The sequence below is a fragment of the Apostichopus japonicus genome, chromosome 16 (genome assembly GCF_037975245.1).
Source record: "Apostichopus japonicus isolate 1M-3 chromosome 16, ASM3797524v1, whole genome shotgun sequence".
Lineage (NCBI taxonomy): Eukaryota > Metazoa > Echinodermata > Holothuroidea > Aspidochirotida > Stichopodidae > Apostichopus > Apostichopus japonicus.
The window spans coordinates 13,868,392-13,886,639 of record NC_092576.1 but is presented as its reverse complement, the minus strand read 5'-3'; the positions used below and the strand labels follow the sequence as shown (position 1 = coordinate 13,886,639).

Here is an 18,248-nt window from a genome sequence, read left to right as displayed (position 1 = left end):
GAATTTGTGGCTTCCCTCTGACCTTGTCGGTTCGTAGTCGCACCGCACCCCCTCTTTTGCTTTACACCATTTGCCACCGGATCCCTTTCTCGTCCACTTGCACACTTGATAGTCCAAACTGCCATCCTCCGTGAGCCTTTCAGTCCGATAGGGAACTGTTCTGTCACTGCTAAGGCTGTTGTTAAATCTTCGACTGGTTTCTATCTGCCAACCTCAGCAACTGTAAGTACGTAATAAAAATCCCAATGTTACTTATCTTTCTGGTGGGGCTAATCTTGGGGTTCTCGATAAAATACTTTCGAAAGAAATATGCCAAAAAAGAAGATAGCAGTACCGTGTTATTTCAAACCTAATTAATGGAGGTGGGGCCAATAGCGTAGGAACCAGGGGGGGGGGGGAGGTGGGGCGCCACCCCCCAGTGAAAAATATGGGGGCGGAAGTATCATTCCGCACCCCGCTTCGCAAGTCAGGAAACCCCTTTTTCATTCTCAATAAATGATAACAACATTCGTCATTTGACTCATTTATGCTATTCCCGCTTCCCATTGGTGCTCAGAACATTTTGGCAGAAAAAAATCTCATTTGGAGCACCAAATTGCATCTAGGGCCAGGTGAAATTGCAAAATTATTTACAAAGTGGAGTGGGAGTTGAAGTGTGCTATATTGTACCAAATTGCATCTGAGGCCACCTGGAAATGCAAAAAAAAATCCTTAGACCCCTCCCCCAGGCCGGCCATCAGTCTTCAGCCCCCCCCCCCACTCAAAAGTACCTTCCTGCGTCACTAGGTGGGGCTGATGCCCATAGAGGAGATGGCCCTATTGACGGTTTGGCCGGAGGGGTGTTGCGAACAGGGGAAGCTAATTCACAGTTTTCATCCTTGCCGGGTCCGCACTAAATTCAGTGCAATAATTCTGCTCACTAAGTTCCTTGATTGCTGAAACCTCCTACTGCCGCCCAGACAATAGCACTATAACTCGAACTTACGTTCCCCTTTTTTCTGTAAATTTAAAAGAAAAGAAAGAACATTAAGACCTTCTTGACATCTCCGGCTTCCGTGTTAAACACCAGAGAAGGAGATCATTGCAGTGGACGCATTTTTGGACACATTTCCCTAGCACTACCAAGGTCCCTGAAGCTTAGGGGAGATGTCCTTTTTCTTGTTGATATTCAGGGCTCAGACCAGATATCCACCCTGATAGGTCTGACTAAAGGCTGTCTGTTATATGATAGTAATGTCCCCTTCTCTTTGGGTGATGACCATAGTTCACTGTCAGTTCCTGTGTAACTGTTTCAAGGAACTTTTACCGTTCTCCAATAATGAGTATAGTACTAGTGTTGTATTATCATGTACTGTTGGAACATTGATATCAGCTTGTTCCTTGGCTTGACCCATTCGCAGAAGATGCAATCTTCCAAATGTCTTCTTAATACGCCCTCTTGATGGCATATGCGGACAACCGTTTGGTGCACCTTCCACCATCGAATAATTGGGTTCCCTCTGACGTTGTGGGTTGTAACTCACACAGCTTCCCCTCTTTGTCAACAGTATGGTCCTTCCTCCTCAATAGGGCTCTCTTGTTTGGTCCGCTTTCACCCTTGTGAGTCCAACGGCCATGGAGCCATCCGTTCCGAAAGGACACCCTCCTGAAGTTTATCTGCATTCATACCACACTGCTAGCCTGAGATTTTGCACGTGAGATACTGCTACTTCAATAAAATCTCCCCTTTGTCACTAGACTTCAGGAGATCAGGCAGCTCAGTTCCGCTACTCTTCAACGTTACAATTCCATATAAACTTCGGCAATCAATACAGAGTACTGAATTTTTTTCATAAATATACTAAGCAAGTTTGATTGAAATATTTAATAATCATGACGTAAATATAACGGGGCATATGTATTAACGATGTGATTTGTCATAATTTACTTTGAAATTATTTTCTTCCGCATGCGCTCTCAATCTCTCAATGCTACGAGCTTCCTATCATGCAAACAATCATAAATACTTAATTATCTGCAAACTATAGGTGTCATACATCTTATGTCAGTGCGGCTTCCATACGTTATGGAATGAAGCATCTTCTGTACCAGGACCAGAAAAACAACATACCGAACTAAAGAAACAATTGTGAATGACCTGACATATTGTTAGTACATGTTCATTGGGAAAGAGATATATTTTTTTTATGACATATTGTTTATTCATGGTTTGTGTAACTGTTACTTAGGGCGTTCGCAAGTGTATAAAAAAATGTATTATAAAAAATGTATATATATATATATATATATATATATATATATATATGCATTTATTTATAAATATGTAAATATATATATTAATTAAGTCGCATCTTATGAAAATCAAACCTGTTTAGGTAGTAATGCAAGTGCATTTCAAGAGACTGTATCTTTTGATCGAATCATATGATATTTGACTTCGAATAGGGTGCTCGTCGTAGAAAAATGGATGCCAACGTAGGGGGTTGATAGTTATTTGATTTTTCCATTTTGAGGTTTTTGAAAGCATTAAAAATTTGCTGCAGCATTAAATTAACAGAACCCATGAATTTAATACAAACGTTTAAATAAAAAAGGACATAGTAATTTTACCAATGTTCACATACTAATGAAGCGAAAAGACAACATTACGCACAAAAATACATATTTCACAAATATGTTTTTTAACATGATTGCAATCTGATTTAATACTACAGACTGTAGTCTCTCCTACAAAGTATATAATGCTTCAAACAATAACCATAACTAGTTTTATTTCCTGAAACGTATAATGCTGGTAGTCAAGCGGAATGCTACTTTCTACAAGATAAATGCCATTATGAATACAAACCGTGTATAATTAACTGATGGACAGAAGAGTCTCCCGCTGAATTTGTACATGTATATCTTCCGTCATGTTCTATCGACGTATTCGATATGTGTAGGGAATAGTTACTTAACAGTTCAAAACTTCCTTGAAAGCGGTCATCAACGACTATTCTGTTGAGGTAGAGAACGATGTCCTCGAATTTCCAGTTTTGGTCATTACTCATCAAAGTAAGACAATCCATAGTCACTGAACTTGAAACAAAACTCTCATGGTTATAGTTCTCGAAGCAGACGATTGAAATAGGGAAGATACTAGAACATAAGCACAATAGCAATTGGATGTGCATCATGTGCAAATATTTTACAGAGTATGTATTCGCAATTATATTTGTGTAATTAAAAATTCCCAGTGACATAGACAACTTTTTTTCCCCAGGACTTGCGGCATTATAACCGAAATGACTCACAACTGTTGCACGCACTGAGAGACTCACATTTGATAGTGGTGACAATAATTCGATTCGGAATAAGATGACATGCATTCCGCCTAGATATAATATGTAACTCCTACTAAGATCATTGCTATATCCTTTTCTGTTTTTCTTTTAACTAAGATCTGTCTTTCATTAACTTTGAAGTGTTCATTCACTCTCGATTCGATTCTTTCCTCCTAAGTACATTTCATAGACCCTTTGAGGGAACAGCGCATCATTGTTTTACCTTAAAATGTTCACCTACGATGTGGTTTTACCCTAATAATAGCATTTCATACAAATCATTGTTTATGTTTTCCAAGTAGTTCCTCGGTTTTGGTTTCACTTCATTTGTTTTTTCATTTGAGCTACGGGAACATTTTGATTTCCTTCAGGTTTAAGAATACTAATAGTTATACAAAACGAAGTTGCAGACAATACACAATAGAATCATCAACCTTAAAACAAATTGTTTTCAGTACCCAGGAATCCAGGTAATACACAATTGTCAAAGCAACTCAATGTGTTCTAATCGTGAAATTGATACATCACAAATATGTAATTTAAATTTTGTAAAACCTTAAAGCAGAAATCATGATTTTTTCTCAGATAATTAAAACGGGAGCCCAGAGGGTTTGGTTAGCTGGGAAGGTAACCAATTGCCTTGTACATCACATGTTTCACAGTGCATTCCTGTATATGAAACCAGACGACTGGCAAACCGGCTGTGGTGGGTGTGGCTGCCAGAGCAATTTTAAAGTCACCTAAAAGCTAAACTAGATCAGCTTTCATTGGTAACCACATCAAAGTAAGTAGAATGTGTCAGGTATGGCCCCAAGAGCAACAAATGGCCATTGCCAGTGATTATTGGTGGTGGGGTAGCTTCGCCAGTCTTGAAACGAGTACATATGAAAGTTACTAACAAAGTATGGTTGATAAATGCAGGTCTGACTGATTGGTCAATGAGGACGCAATGTCAGAATTTGAGTAGAAGGTTAGTATTAACATTAGCTTCAGAATATAATAAACATATTTGGGTGAACAGAATGGATAAACAGAACGAACTCACTTCGAACATTAAAGGTGGGATCGCTCGTAATTTCCTCGTAAATTCTGTCCTTCACACCACACGATTCAAAAATAATATCAATACTACCCTCTATCGGATCGTCGCTGTTGTCTCGTAATTTCTCAGCAATCCCGTATTTACGGCTAGTAAGCAATAAACGGGTTCGGTTACTTGAACGGTGGCCTTGGCGAAATTCCTGCATAGTTTCTTGTCTGTGGCAGTACAGGGAGTTGTTATGGAACAACTCCCTGGTCAGTAGTATGCGGTATTACGCCGCGTTTTCGTGTGTGTTGTGTGATACAAAACTCAGTGCTTTGTTTTACGTTCAGAACTTTTCACAACTAATGGGCTGTACAGTATAGGTTACGGTCGAGCTTTGCATCAGGCGTAATAGTTCGACCAGGGAGCTGCTACTCTAGCAGTTCCCTGCTTTTACTCTTTTAGGCCTACATGGTGAGCAGTCGAAGTCAAGAAACAGCTCAAGAAACTAATAGTTATGAACTTTATGTCTGATTCACGCTGACTGGTGTCACAAAAAGACAAACGCGAATGAGTGAAAAAATTGACTGAAGTGATTACAAACTATTGGGTATCAAACGTAAAGTCAAGTCCGTCATGTGTGAACAATTGGTATTTCAGCCAATTTAGGTATTAATTATACATAGACTGAGTCACAGCTTACATTGTATTTTATATATAAATTTTAGTTATATATCAGGAGGGAAAGACAAAGCATTTTATGTCATATACCATATACAGATAAATATGTATATTTAATTATTTTTGGACTCCTGGCAACGGGCCCTTTAGGCGATCACAGAGCACTTGCCCTAGCTGCACCCCGTCCTCCTAACCGGTGCACGTAAACCCTGTCCTTGCACCCCTTTGACCCGAATTAAAAAATAACGAAACTTGAACGGAAAAGGAAAGGAAAATACGTTGCCATAAGGGGCGGCTCCACCCTCTTTAGAAAGGATTGGCAAAAAGGGAATAAGTACATGAACAATAAACTAATAGTTATTTCCATTGAAAAGTGTCTCGCTGAGCATCGGCCGTCAAAGCAAAAAACTTTTTTTTTCTAAATCACGTCAGTTTATTGCTTTCCAGCGTACTGTACTCCCAGAATTGACTATCCTGCTTCTTGTTCCGAACGGCTCCCAACGAAATGCCAAGAAGTCGGCAACGGGGTTGGGGTGGGTTACCCAGCTCCACCATGGGGCACCTCATCACGACTGACTCGAATTACAACTCGAAACTTTAACTGAAATTGGATTGAATTTAAAAAAATATATACTAGATGTCTGCATGGATCATACTTATCTATACTATTGTGTGACCATATAGGCGTACGGGCTCTATATAGTCAACCAGGAGAGACTGGGGGGAAGCTTTTTTTCTTGCCACAGAAAATTAAACATTGCCCGGAAGTTCCTAGCACGATTAATTCATTTCAAACTTCGACGGCAATGAAGGACAAAGAGAACCATATAGGCCTATGCCTGACTATAAGATCATTGAACCATCACGAACAACTCCGAATAATCTTCCATTTGCCGATTCATGACACTGGGAAGTAAGGGGTGGGGGGGTGGGGCTTTCCATTTGATCCGCAAGTATATTGAACGGTCACCACAAAAAGGGTGTATAGCTTGGGACTAGCACGGGGAGACTTGTCAACCTTGTGAACTTTTTTGGGGGTGAGATGCGGGGGGGGGGGGAGTCGGCAAACTAAAACATACAGGGTAAACAGAGGGGGAGGAAAGAGGTCAAGAAAGAAAGCGTGAAAGACAGATGAAGGGATGGAGGAAGAAAGTAAAGAAAATGTGGAGATGGAGGCTAGGGGTAGAGATAGATATGATATGAAAGTACAGAGAGAAAAAAACCAAGAGCAGAAAAATGGAGATCACTGGGATACTGTCAAATACACAAGAAGAATATACAATCTAAATACTGGAATTAAATAATGCACAACATAAATACAGCTTTATGACATCAACAAATCAGAGGGGAAGGATATAATGTTTCAAGGATGCTGGAAAATAAGACACAACAGAAGATGATTATGGTTTCTGATCTATTAGGCTTCTTCTCTCTACTGTTACCAGGATGTAAGAGACCACAGGGACTCGCACAACTCTTTAAGTTGTGATGACCTCTGACCCTTACTATGCCTAACTGTTATCTTGCCAGGAAATAAATACACCAGTGCATGAGAGGAGGTGAGAGACAGGACTGATTGATCGTGTCGATAGGGGTACATGTGATTCAAGAAGATAGATGTAAAGATTAGCATCGTTTGGACACTTCAAATGGGACCCCCTCCCCACCCCCCACACCCTCCCCCACGTTCAAATCATATCCCCTCCTGGCAACGGAAATGAACACCAGTATAAATAAACCGATACAGATATTCATACACGCTGTGCGTGTAGGCCTATATACAATAATATAAAGCTGGCCATTCTCTGATTGTTACTCCTTGATTGAATTTCCCCAACCTTGCCCACCTTGACTTAGAGGGTGGCCAAGCTCCTGATTCACAGTCATAGCTACTATCGAACAAAATGGACGAAAGCAATTTATCTCAATCTGGTGATGCAGATGTATCATTAGCTGCTAATCCAACGTTTGTGAATGTCGCACAACCTGTCAACAAAAGTCTGGGAAAAGTGCTTGCCCCTGCCATATGCATGATCTCTTTTGTTCAGGATCATGTAAATGTGGCAATGTGTATTCGTATAGTCTGAGGTTTTTCTCCCATGCTGCTCCATATCTAATCCTACTGGTAACATTGGACAGAACATTGGCAGATGGCTTCTTGAGAGGTGTTGAAGTAACTGGATCAGGAGTATCTGTAGAGATTACATAAAACAAGAGTTACTAGATTGCAAGTATCCTGCTATAGCTTCTATGGCTGTGACTAAAAATATACCTTTTGTTTAGAACTTATCACACTTATGCAGCACTGGAAACTGATATTTCAATTTAAATGGTGTCATTGAGTTTAGAGGACATTGAAGTTACAAGTATGTTGGTGAAACCAAGACCACCCTCAAGAAGCAGTTCTAGTCACAAGTCAATACCATGAAAATGGAGACTCCAGTAGGGGAACACTTTCAGCTGCCCAATCATACCATTAAAGACATGTCCCAACAGGTAACTGAATTCGTAGACTAACCATCTCAGACATAGTACACCACAGCAGAGATAGAGAGAGCGGACGGAATGCCCTAGCACCATTCAACTGAATAGGCTCAATATACAGGAAGGACATGACTAACTTTATCCTGCTCCATCTCTGTATTCTGCTATAGTTTATTCGCCCTCTCTCCTTACTTAATCCTTGCTTTGTACTCCACAGTTTATCTAAATACCTCTGCTTTCACTGACTCCTTTTGTTCAATACACCATTAACTTCTTTCTTTGTGTTCACCATGTCCTCTCTGTTCCAGGCTCTATTGTGTCTCTTGAATTTACTGTTACTAGTCAGTTTGCCTCTAAAGAAGATCCTGATAATATCAGGCCCACTTACTTTTATAAATTTTCATACACATGTATGCTTTTTAGTGGATGAGCAATATGCTACCATTTTTTTCTTTTCTTTTGGAATTAAATGAGAATGAAATTGTATTATTTTTCTGATCACATCAGATCAGATAAGATTAGCACTGCTCTTCCAGTCTGTAATTCATGCAAGGATAAACATATAAATTTACCTTCTCCTTTCTGAGTGTCAACTGATCTTTCTGTGGTGACAGCTGCTGAGAATGCCTCTGTTTGACTTTCAGCATCTTTCCGGAAAAGATGCATTTGAAACCTATACAATGAAACCAAAAAAATTGTCCGTAAATCATATAACTGAAATAGTAATTTTACTGTACACCCCAAGCTTAATTGTATGCATAATGAATCTGGTAAATGGTAATGACCAAATCATTACAAACATACATGTTTTTATCATACCTACCCAAGAAAAAATATGAAAGAGAAAAGTAACAAACAAACACTTAGGCATATTTCAATAATAACATATTGTTAACCCACATTGATTTAAACCCAGATAAGGATGAGATATTCTTTCATACTCTTCTTCAACATATCCATAAACCGCGGTACCTTTCAAGAATTGTAAGGATAATTTTGTGTTGCCCAACTGCTTGCCCAACAACTTGAGCTCACATGTCAATGTAAAATTTACTATGTAAACTTCCTGTCTAGTGAACTGATTGGTTTCATATCGCTAAAAGATGTCCAGTCTTTTGATGAGAGTTTGATGTACACTCATTATTTACCTACTGTGTAAACTTCCTGTTTATGTGAGCAGTTGGTTTCATGAGTGAGAATTGAGATGCTACTGTAGCTTACACCATGACATAAGCCCACCATTGTGAAAAATTCCTGTTTACATGAATAGCTTGATTTCAGACTACCATTAATTTAACACTAGATTACTCTCCACAAGAGATAGTTTCGGCCACCAAATTTAATAGATATTATAATTTTTGAACACTAAACATCAGATCATTCACAAGAAGCTGAACAAAAACAAGCATAGTATATACTGACTATATATAAAAAATATGATAACTTAGCACAGCATCATAAAGTATGAGCATCAGGCCTACACGCAAAAAAAAACTGGTACTTTCTTACCCCCAGGCATGGCTATATAAAGGTTTATATAGGTATAGCTATATGTACTATGGTCCCTCAATTTGTGAGGCTAATTTACCTAACTTCTTGCATAGCAGTTGGGTTCCTTCAAAAATCCCAAACACAGACATGTACACATGATTGCTGGAATATTGGACAGACAGTCAGTAGATAACAGTATAACACCCTGTTGCCCAAATGAACCATTAAAACTTGATTGCATATATGCTGGCTGTGGCTGACCTTAGAAAAACCTAAGGTCTAGTTGCATACGCAGCGGTGTGAAAACATGTGAATCAGTTAGGCGTGATTCTAAATTATTTATGTAGATGCATTATTTTTATAGGAAAAATTGCAGGTCCATGTGGTTGTACTTGTACAGCACAGTAGGCCTTCCTCACTGGTGTATATTACAAAATTAGGGAATACAGTTACTATGAACACTAAATTCTGATACTTATTACTAATACTATAGGCCTTAGTCCTATGTTATATTGCCCAGTTAATTATGACTGGGCATAGGTGAGGCTTTTCTTTCAAATGCTCATTCACAAGAATTATTCTTCAAACAAGGACAGCTGATAACAATTTAGAACCTGGAGGGGGTGGGGATGAACAGATCACCTAGGCCTAGTGGTTAGAAAATATATTTCCATCAATTTGTTGAGGCAAAAACAGTTTACTTTTTGGTGATGAGAAGGCCCAGCTTTCCATGGCATAAATATGAGGAGTGAAACTAAAGACCCCCAGTCCCTGTCAGTCTTCTTTAGGAAGGATATTTTAATTTTTAACTGTATACAGTACAAAGTGGCTATTCTTACAACTAGTCGTAAGAATAATTTCCGACTACGCATGGGCAGTTGCTATTTTTATGATTAGGAGTACTAATTTTACGACGATGAGTAACAATAACTTCCGGTTAGGGTTAGGGTTATGTTTAGGGTTACCTCTACTACATGCACAGTTGCTTTATTTACTGCACTTGAATTTGCCTTTGTCGTAAGAATAGTTTATAACTGTTACGACTAGTCGTAAGATACGGCCTATACAGTATCCTCATGACAAGCATTCACAAACAGTGATGATGATGACTCAGTAATACAACTTACTGCTATTTTGTGCTAGGATAAGTATGATAAGGTTAGCATACGCTAGGTCCATTGGAAAAATAATGAATGATAGGCCTAGTTACAAAGCCTAGGCTCATCAAATCATGTATGTTACAAATACAATAGCATAGACACTGCGAAGTTCGAACACCTAAGCCTTAAAATACCCCCAAAACTATCTTCATTTTATTGACAGATATGTACGTACATACTTGCGCACGGGTCATTTTGGAGAGGAAATAACTGTAGCTTCCTAGTTTTTAGTGATATTGGCTTTCGCTTGTAGGTTATCATGGTGAAATCGTGTATTTCTTAGGGGTGTCCGAACTTTGCAGTTTTCTGTACTTCGCAATACTGACAGTTACCTAGGACAATACCCTGTAGTACTACTATGTACTAGTATTACCCTATACAGTTTTAGCCTAGCTTAGCAAATCATTACCTTTTTGTGTGATCCTGAAGCAAATGTTCTGCGAAATCTGCGTTGCTAACAGAAGTCAAATCGTGGACATGTTTGTAGAGTTCTTTCTCCATTTGCCAGTTTACGTAGGAACGTAGAAGATAGATCTTCGTGGCATCTCTTCGTCGCTGTTGTTCCTTTGCACTGCTGTTTTTGGCAGGTCCATGCAACAATGGCTTTCCTCCACTTGAACCTATACGCTCGTTCCAGGATAAGGTCGTTTTCTTTCGCCCGATTCTCCTTGCCCTGATCCCTTTTCCATGATTGTCACTATACTCTAGTCTAATCGAATGTATTTGTACGAAAATCGTACAGTATTCTTTACTCAAAAGGCACACAAACAACAAACTATCGCGTACGAAAATCCTTTGCGGTAAACAGTACAATAATCTGAAATGCTGTGCTATAACATTATGTGTGCATGGGTACGGGCTTGTTACGCATACGCTTGCCTGTGCTATTCACTGATCTAAATTTGCCACCGAGGTCACGTGAGTTTTAGGGGTCCCATTAAACCTCGCTGAAACCTCGATAATGCCAGCGCCCTCAAAAAAAAGTCTACGAGCGATATCGCCTTTAAAGTATCATGATGTGGTTTGCGTATAATTCTCCAGTAACCAAATAATCCTTTAAAAAGCCTGATCATTACTTTCTTGTTTGTCATCCCATCTAAGTTACCTCTGTGTACAAATGATACCCAGTTTTATAAATAAGTGCAAAACTCATACTAGTTTATAACACTCTACTGCGAAGAGATTAGTTGCAGTTCCTACGTAATCTGGTGTGCCATCAGAATTGCACCAGAAAACATAAATACCAATAAAGAAAATACTTCAAAGGTTTGCAGAAATGAATACTGTGACTATTTGTTAGAATTAAATATGCAGTACAGAACTGTTTCCTGATATTGACTCTACAATTAATAACTTTTTATTTAATTAAGAATCATCATACAGCTGTTAACAGATATACTTTTAGTCATGCTGCAGTGTTTGTAATTTAGTATGCATTTTAAGGACTTGAAGTCACGATGTCACATTACAATACGACACAGGATGCAGCTTCTAAGCAGACGTTGAGTAAATATCAACAGCGCCACATGAAATTGTTTTATCTTAACTATGGTGAGCCAGATACTCATGCACTGTTACTACCAATCATTTGTACCTGTGAATTATTAACACTAATTACCTTTAAAATAGGTTGAAGAATATGAACACTAGCACACGAAGTTCAACGTATGTCAAATCACTGTATTAGTTTTTTCATAACGGTAATGACATATCATAACAAATTAGCCTTTATCAAACCATTATCTTAACACTTAGTATATGAAGCAACTCAAAGTCTCTGTTTTAATCATTACTTTGAAATGGTAATGGATAACATGGTTAAAAATAACTTCAACAACAGATAAAATAAAGAGACTCACTTTGTATGAAGCTAAATGATAAAAAAAAATACACTTCAGCCTGTGACACAACTTAACCAAACTACCAATGGCGTTTTTATGATATGCTATTAAGATTGCATTCGCCACAAATGGCACAAACCGAACGAGAGCCACACATGAAGGAAAACATTAAATATTCCTACCAACTATATGCAACCACATTCAAAACCTTTACAGAAATCTTTGCATCTCTTTCAACATGTTAATAGTCTGTCAGGCAAATAATATAAAGCATTGCACGTGAAAGTCCAAATCAGCAGTATAGAAATTTAACTCACGCGCGATCATCTGGTCTGAACATAAAACTGGAACTTTACATGAAGGACATAAGAGTTAATAATGTTTACAGTTTAACCAACGCTCTCTTTTCCCCCGAGCGCTTGAATTGACCTACCCTACTCAACTTATTCCAACTTCCATATCTTCAACGCTCGTACCAGACCAATAATTGTTTGACAGTCCCACATCGGGCTACCTGGTGTGCCATTTCTGGGTTGCCAAATTTGTATCAAGGATGGAAAACAGGTCTCCGAAGGACTGCCCAATTTATCTGAATGGAGTCCCTGCTTAGGACCATAGTGGCCTTTCGTCCTAACCCTAACATCATCCATTTAGAGAAAACACAGTGTAGAACACGGGGCCAGTGGTGGTCCTAAATATCCTCACCAAAGCTTCATATTGGGCTTATGATGAGTATTCAGGAGCTCTTTACTAGGCATGGACGGGGTATTCATCGGCTGTTGGCTTGTATCCACCATGAGTCATTTACATGGGCTGTGGGATTGTTTACATACGTCATTATGAGTTAGAAGAATACATTGTCACTTTAATTGATACAAGCCAGCACAGAGAAATATATTCCTTAAACTTTAAAAGAGTTTATTTAAATAGAATACCGGCAAACAAATCCAGTTCAAATTAAACATAACATGCGGATAAAATAACATTGGCTAACAAGGGCTAACATGATAACGTATTACTTATTTCACACCCCCAATGGCGTAGCCAGGATTTTTCGAGAAGGGGGGTATTGGGGGTCACAAACTTTCCCTGGGGGTCACAAATTTTTCTAGCAAAAAGTTCCGCGAAGAGTGGTCATCCCTCTTCGGCAGTTAGAAAAATGCTTTTCTCAGAAAACCATTTCTCACAGTTCATATTTCGAGAACATGAGATTACAATATATAATCAGTTTCAGTGTACATCAAAACGGCCCATTTCCTGCAATCGGGGGCCTGTAGGGGCCATAGAGTTTTTGTACTCTATGTGCCGTGACCGCAATGACGTCACCCCCTCCCCACTTCTTCGAGAATCGAACCTACTGACGTTCATGTGCAAAATTCGTCGTTAGCACTTCAATTTCCTCTGGAGAGACAATACCTTTTAAAAAATTACCAATGGTCTGAATGTTTTGTTCATTCACTTTCACATGAGAGTAGTAATTTCCGAATCAGACAGGATGAATATTTGGTACATATCTCCGAAAGTCTGAACATCCTTTTTATTTCTTTGTTTGGATTCTCCTGTTTTACATGTGTTAATAAACTACGCATGAAGCTAAGTGTTAAAACTGATTAAAAGCAAACATAACTGCTTTATATTTGTACTAGTTACCACACCCTGGATTATTTTCTCTCAATTCAGCTGCTTTCATGACTAGGCAAGTCTGAATATTCTCATGTGTATCTTAGCCTTAGGAACCGAACCTTTGTTGTTCTGTTCATGAATATTTGGGGCAAATGCTGCTTACCTAAAGTACCAACTCTTCAACGAGACGGACTTCAACGACAATCGGACACTGGCTGTATTAACGCGGCCGTTTGGCACTTTGGCTACTCAATCATGAGGAAGTTTAAAAAAAAAATTCAAAACTGATGACGCTATGCTAGATAAGCATAGACACAAGGCTTTTTCTCTCCCTTCGGGAAGGTATATAGATGCAACTTGCGAGGGTAAAGGGCTGCGGCGCTGGACTTGCCTGGAAAGGGCGATGTTTGGTGATCAAAATGTCAAAAGTTGGGCCAATTTTCCTCTAGGGGGAGGGGGGCACCTAGAGGGTAACGGCTTTGTCGTGGAAGGGGGCACGTGCCCCCGTGCCCCCCTCCCCCCGTAGATACGCCACTGCACACCCCTCATGTCAATACTTTATATACCAACAGTGACAGGGTTAATGAGTTGTGGTCTCGCTATCACATGGTCCTACAAAAGTTTGTCTTTTTATCTTCCCCATGATTTTAGAAAAAATGTTACTCATTTTCAAGATCTACACATGTTTTATATGTTACTAGGTAGCAAAATGTTAGATTATCTATAGTAGGTATTACAGTTGTAAGTCTTGCCAAATGTACGCTGACCAGATGCTTTGATTAAATGAAACAAAATCACAAAACATCTGTACAAAACAACTATTTCATCAGACCCAACTATTAGCCTTGCCCAAAAAGAAACTTTCGATAAGTATATGTTATGAAAAACAATTGATAAGAAGTATAACAAGGGTTTTCTTTGCTTTTACATACTTTTTGTCTACATTCAATGACATACAAGACCCAGAAAGAGAGTTTTCGCTTTCCCCTCAATTTTCTGTTTTCGAAACCCCGAGGTAACGATCTCTATTACAAGAAAGACTTAACGACCGACGAATAAAACAAAATGGTTATAACGTTATTGGTATTAGAGCAACTACTTTGAAGGTCAACATTATCTTAATTTAGTCCCACAGGCAGTCCTCTTTATATACATTACCTTAACATGTAAATGAAAAACAAAACTGTGGGAAACGATATAAAATCGATAACATCATTGCAACATATTAATCATAGCAAGAGCGTATACATACCTTGAAAGTCCAAATTATACAAAGTTAGACCCACAAGACAACCTAATTATACATGAAATACATTTATTTAACACAGCAGTAAAGAGACGTACTTCAGTGCAGACAAAAACCTAATCAAAGTGAAAAATTACATTAATGTCCTTCGTGTCATACCATTGTTAGATATTGCCAACAAATATTACGGTTTTTTAAGTCTACTGCTTTGACGTTGGTCTGGAAAGTGTTCCAGCTTAACTTTAATGCAATGTTGAAAATACATGATGAAAATACATACCATGATGCATTCAATTCTGAAGTAGAAAATTTGATTGTTATTTAAAAGAAAGTATTTGAAATGTAGATTATTGAAAATGATGATTCGTTAACAATAAGTTCTGGTTTACGTCTCTGCTTTTGTATTTGATACCTCTCCAAGTTTGGTCCCACCCGCATTCGTTGCTCCATTCATCAATTTGCCCATTAGCTTTTCTCTTTCATGCCTGTGACAAGCTGCATGGGAATATTTCTCTATTATTTCTAAAAATTTGAGACAAAAGAAGACACATGGTTAAATATAAACTGAAAGAAAATAGAGTGAAGTCTGTTAACACAGTTTTTGACAATGTAAACCTCCTCATTTGGGGCCATACAAGCATGTTTGTTTGTTCTTTATACTGTATTATCCAGTTAAGATCAGAAAGCACCCTAGACCTACTTGTTTGTGATTGTTGAAGCTTTACCTATATATACCTATATATACCTATATATATATATATATATATATATATATATATATATATATATATACGTTTGGATGGTTAATTAGCGCCTATCTTGAGGCAGAGTGCTATATAATTAGTTGAGACTAGTGGAACACTAGTAGTTGTAAATTTATTCTCTGTAGTTAGGGCTATATTTATTCGCCTAGCCTAGTTGGACATAATCCCTCACTTGCAGGTGAAGTCTACAAAGTTCGAAAAACTTTTTGTCTTCTAAATGTCATAAGCATGTGATACTTCCTTAACCATGGCTTTTTGTACATTTTTGTTGTACATGGACTTTGCAGTTTCAAAGTGACTGTGTTAACGAAATCAATTGAAAGATAACCTATCAGGTGAATCATAGGTCATTATGTATTCAAAGGAATCGCGTGTTACTTTTAGATTTGAGAGCAAAATTTATGATTGTTTATGATCAGTTATTATCCATTCGCAGGCAATGATATCACTGTTTTGTTTACATGCTTTCAAGATAAGCTAGGAACACTGAACTGAACAAACACGGTAATCTGGTGAACTTTGTTTTATATCTAACATTGGTAAAGTCTCTCTTTTACAAACAGGATTTGGCATCCCATTGTGCTACAGTGCTATGACTATGTCATTCTCACCAAACGGACGGAAATTCGATCCCTAAATTTCGCCTTCTCTGAAATAGTCACAAAACTTTCCATAACGCTTATTTGAGAACGAAAATGAAAAATAAGTTAACCAAAATATATCTAGATATATATCTATATTAGGCCTATATATATATACATATATATATATATATATATATATATATATATATATATATATATATATATATATATAGCCTATATATATTTATTTATATATATATATATATAGGCTATATATATATAGGCTATATATATATATATATATATATATATATAATATTTGATGAGGAATGAAAACCGATAAACAAGTTACAAAAAACAGATGCCTTATTTCAGGGTTGTCCAACCTACGGCCCGAGGGCCACAGTCCGGCCCGCCGCAGGGTTGAGAGATGCTCTACGGTACGAAATTTTAGTGAGCAGATTTATTGATAACAATTTCAAGCTATATAATCAATCATTCGAACCTTCTGGGTCCAAAAAGTGCATACAGGTCAGTTTGTGTGACACTCTCTCAGTGGAGGAGGGGGGCGGCTGAACTTTATTCATCTGTTTTATCAGGAAGGAAAATAAATCAGTGCGCTCCGCGCGCAGTGCTCACATTTTGTTGCCTTGGGCTTCGGGGAAAATAATCGAAAAATCGAGCGTAGGGTTCATGCGGCCCCCTCCTTCATCATAATCATTCCACGTGGCCCTCCTCTGCAAAAGGTTGGACACCCCTGCTCTAAGCTTTCTCGAAAGACTGATACTGCTTCAACAAATTATAATAACTAATACAACATTTTCTAGCCGTTTCAAAATCGGTAGTCATATGGAAAGCTTCTTTGTGAAAAGTTAGTTTTATTATAAATACAAACCTTGTATAATTAAGAAATGGACAGAAGAGTCTCCTACTGAATTTGCACATGTATATTTTCCTTCATGTTCCGTTGACGAAATCGGTCATCAACAACTATTCTGTTGAGGAAAAGTACGATGTCTTCGAATTTCCAGTTCTGGTCACAACTCATCGAAGTAAGGCAATCCATAGTCACTGAACTTGAAACAAACCTTTTATGAATATATGTATCGAAGCACACGGTAAATCTGGGAAAAATACTTAATAATAGGAATAGTAGCAATGAGATGTAAATCGTGTACATTTTCTTAATTGAGTATACGCATACAAAAGTTAATAAATACAATTTATGGGAGCTACTGACAAACGATGCATTAATGCGGGTTACCACATAATAACCCACGTATAAAACTCCACAAAGATAACATTCAATGGTAGTAAGCACTGGAAGGCTTATAGTTGTCATTGGTAACAATCTTTCGAATAGAAATAAGGTGACATGCATGCCATTAGGACATTTAGTTTAACATTTGTTATACATATTTATGATATTCTTAACTTTTTTCTTTCAAGTAACATCTGTCAATGCTTTCTTTGAACTATTTTTCACTATCGATTTGATTCTTTCCTCAAAAGTGCATTTCATAGAACCTTTTATCTAGCATCGCCTCATTCGTTTACTTTAAGATGCTCACTTTCGATTACATTATTCCTATGTTATACATTTCATATTACTCATTGTTCCTGTTTTCCAAGTATTCAGTACAAGGAGTATTCAGTACCATGTAAAGAATATAATATAAATTTCAATGTACCAAATAAACCCAATTGTCAAGCTGATACTTCACAAATAATGAAAGTTGTAAAACCTTAAAACAGAAATCATGATTGGCCATAGCATTTAGGCCATATAAAATGCTTGCTGCAATTAGTATGTAAGCAATACAAGTTGAAAAATCTTTGTGAGCTTCGTGAGTTAGAAACCATGTATTGTTTTAAATCAATATCATCAATAATTTCGTTGACAAGCTTAAAATAACATACAGTAGGGTGCTGATGGTCACTTTAGCAAAATAACGAACATGTATGTCTGAGTCTATACAGATTCACGTATAGTGATGTTGTCAGGTAACGATAGACCAACGACTGGA

The 18,248-nt window shown here is 37.8% G+C and overlaps 1 protein-coding gene across 3 annotated transcripts; it reads right to left on the bottom strand.

The window, feature by feature from the left end:
- Positions 1–6,125: 6,125 nt before the first annotated feature.
- On the bottom strand, positions 6,126–11,171 carry LOC139983312 (uncharacterized). Of its 3 annotated transcripts, XM_071996775.1 has the most exons (4): positions 10,762–11,171; positions 10,573–10,727; positions 8,085–8,185; positions 6,126–7,220 (listed from the first exon to the last, which is right to left on the bottom strand). In XM_071996775.1, exons 2-4 carry the CDS (start codon positions 10,662–10,664, stop codon positions 7,018–7,020), a joined length of 396 nt encoding a protein of 131 aa, XP_071852876.1. In that variant the 5' UTR covers positions 10,665–10,727; positions 10,762–11,171; the 3' UTR covers positions 6,126–7,017. The 3 variants fall into 3 exon arrangements, with proteins under 3 accessions (XP_071852876.1, XP_071852877.1, XP_071852875.1); XM_071996776.1 differs by lacking the exon at positions 10,762–11,171 and having other exon boundaries at positions 10,339–10,740; XM_071996774.1 differs by lacking the exon at positions 10,762–11,171 and having other exon boundaries at positions 10,573–10,740.
- Positions 11,172–18,248: the final 7,077 nt, after the last annotated feature.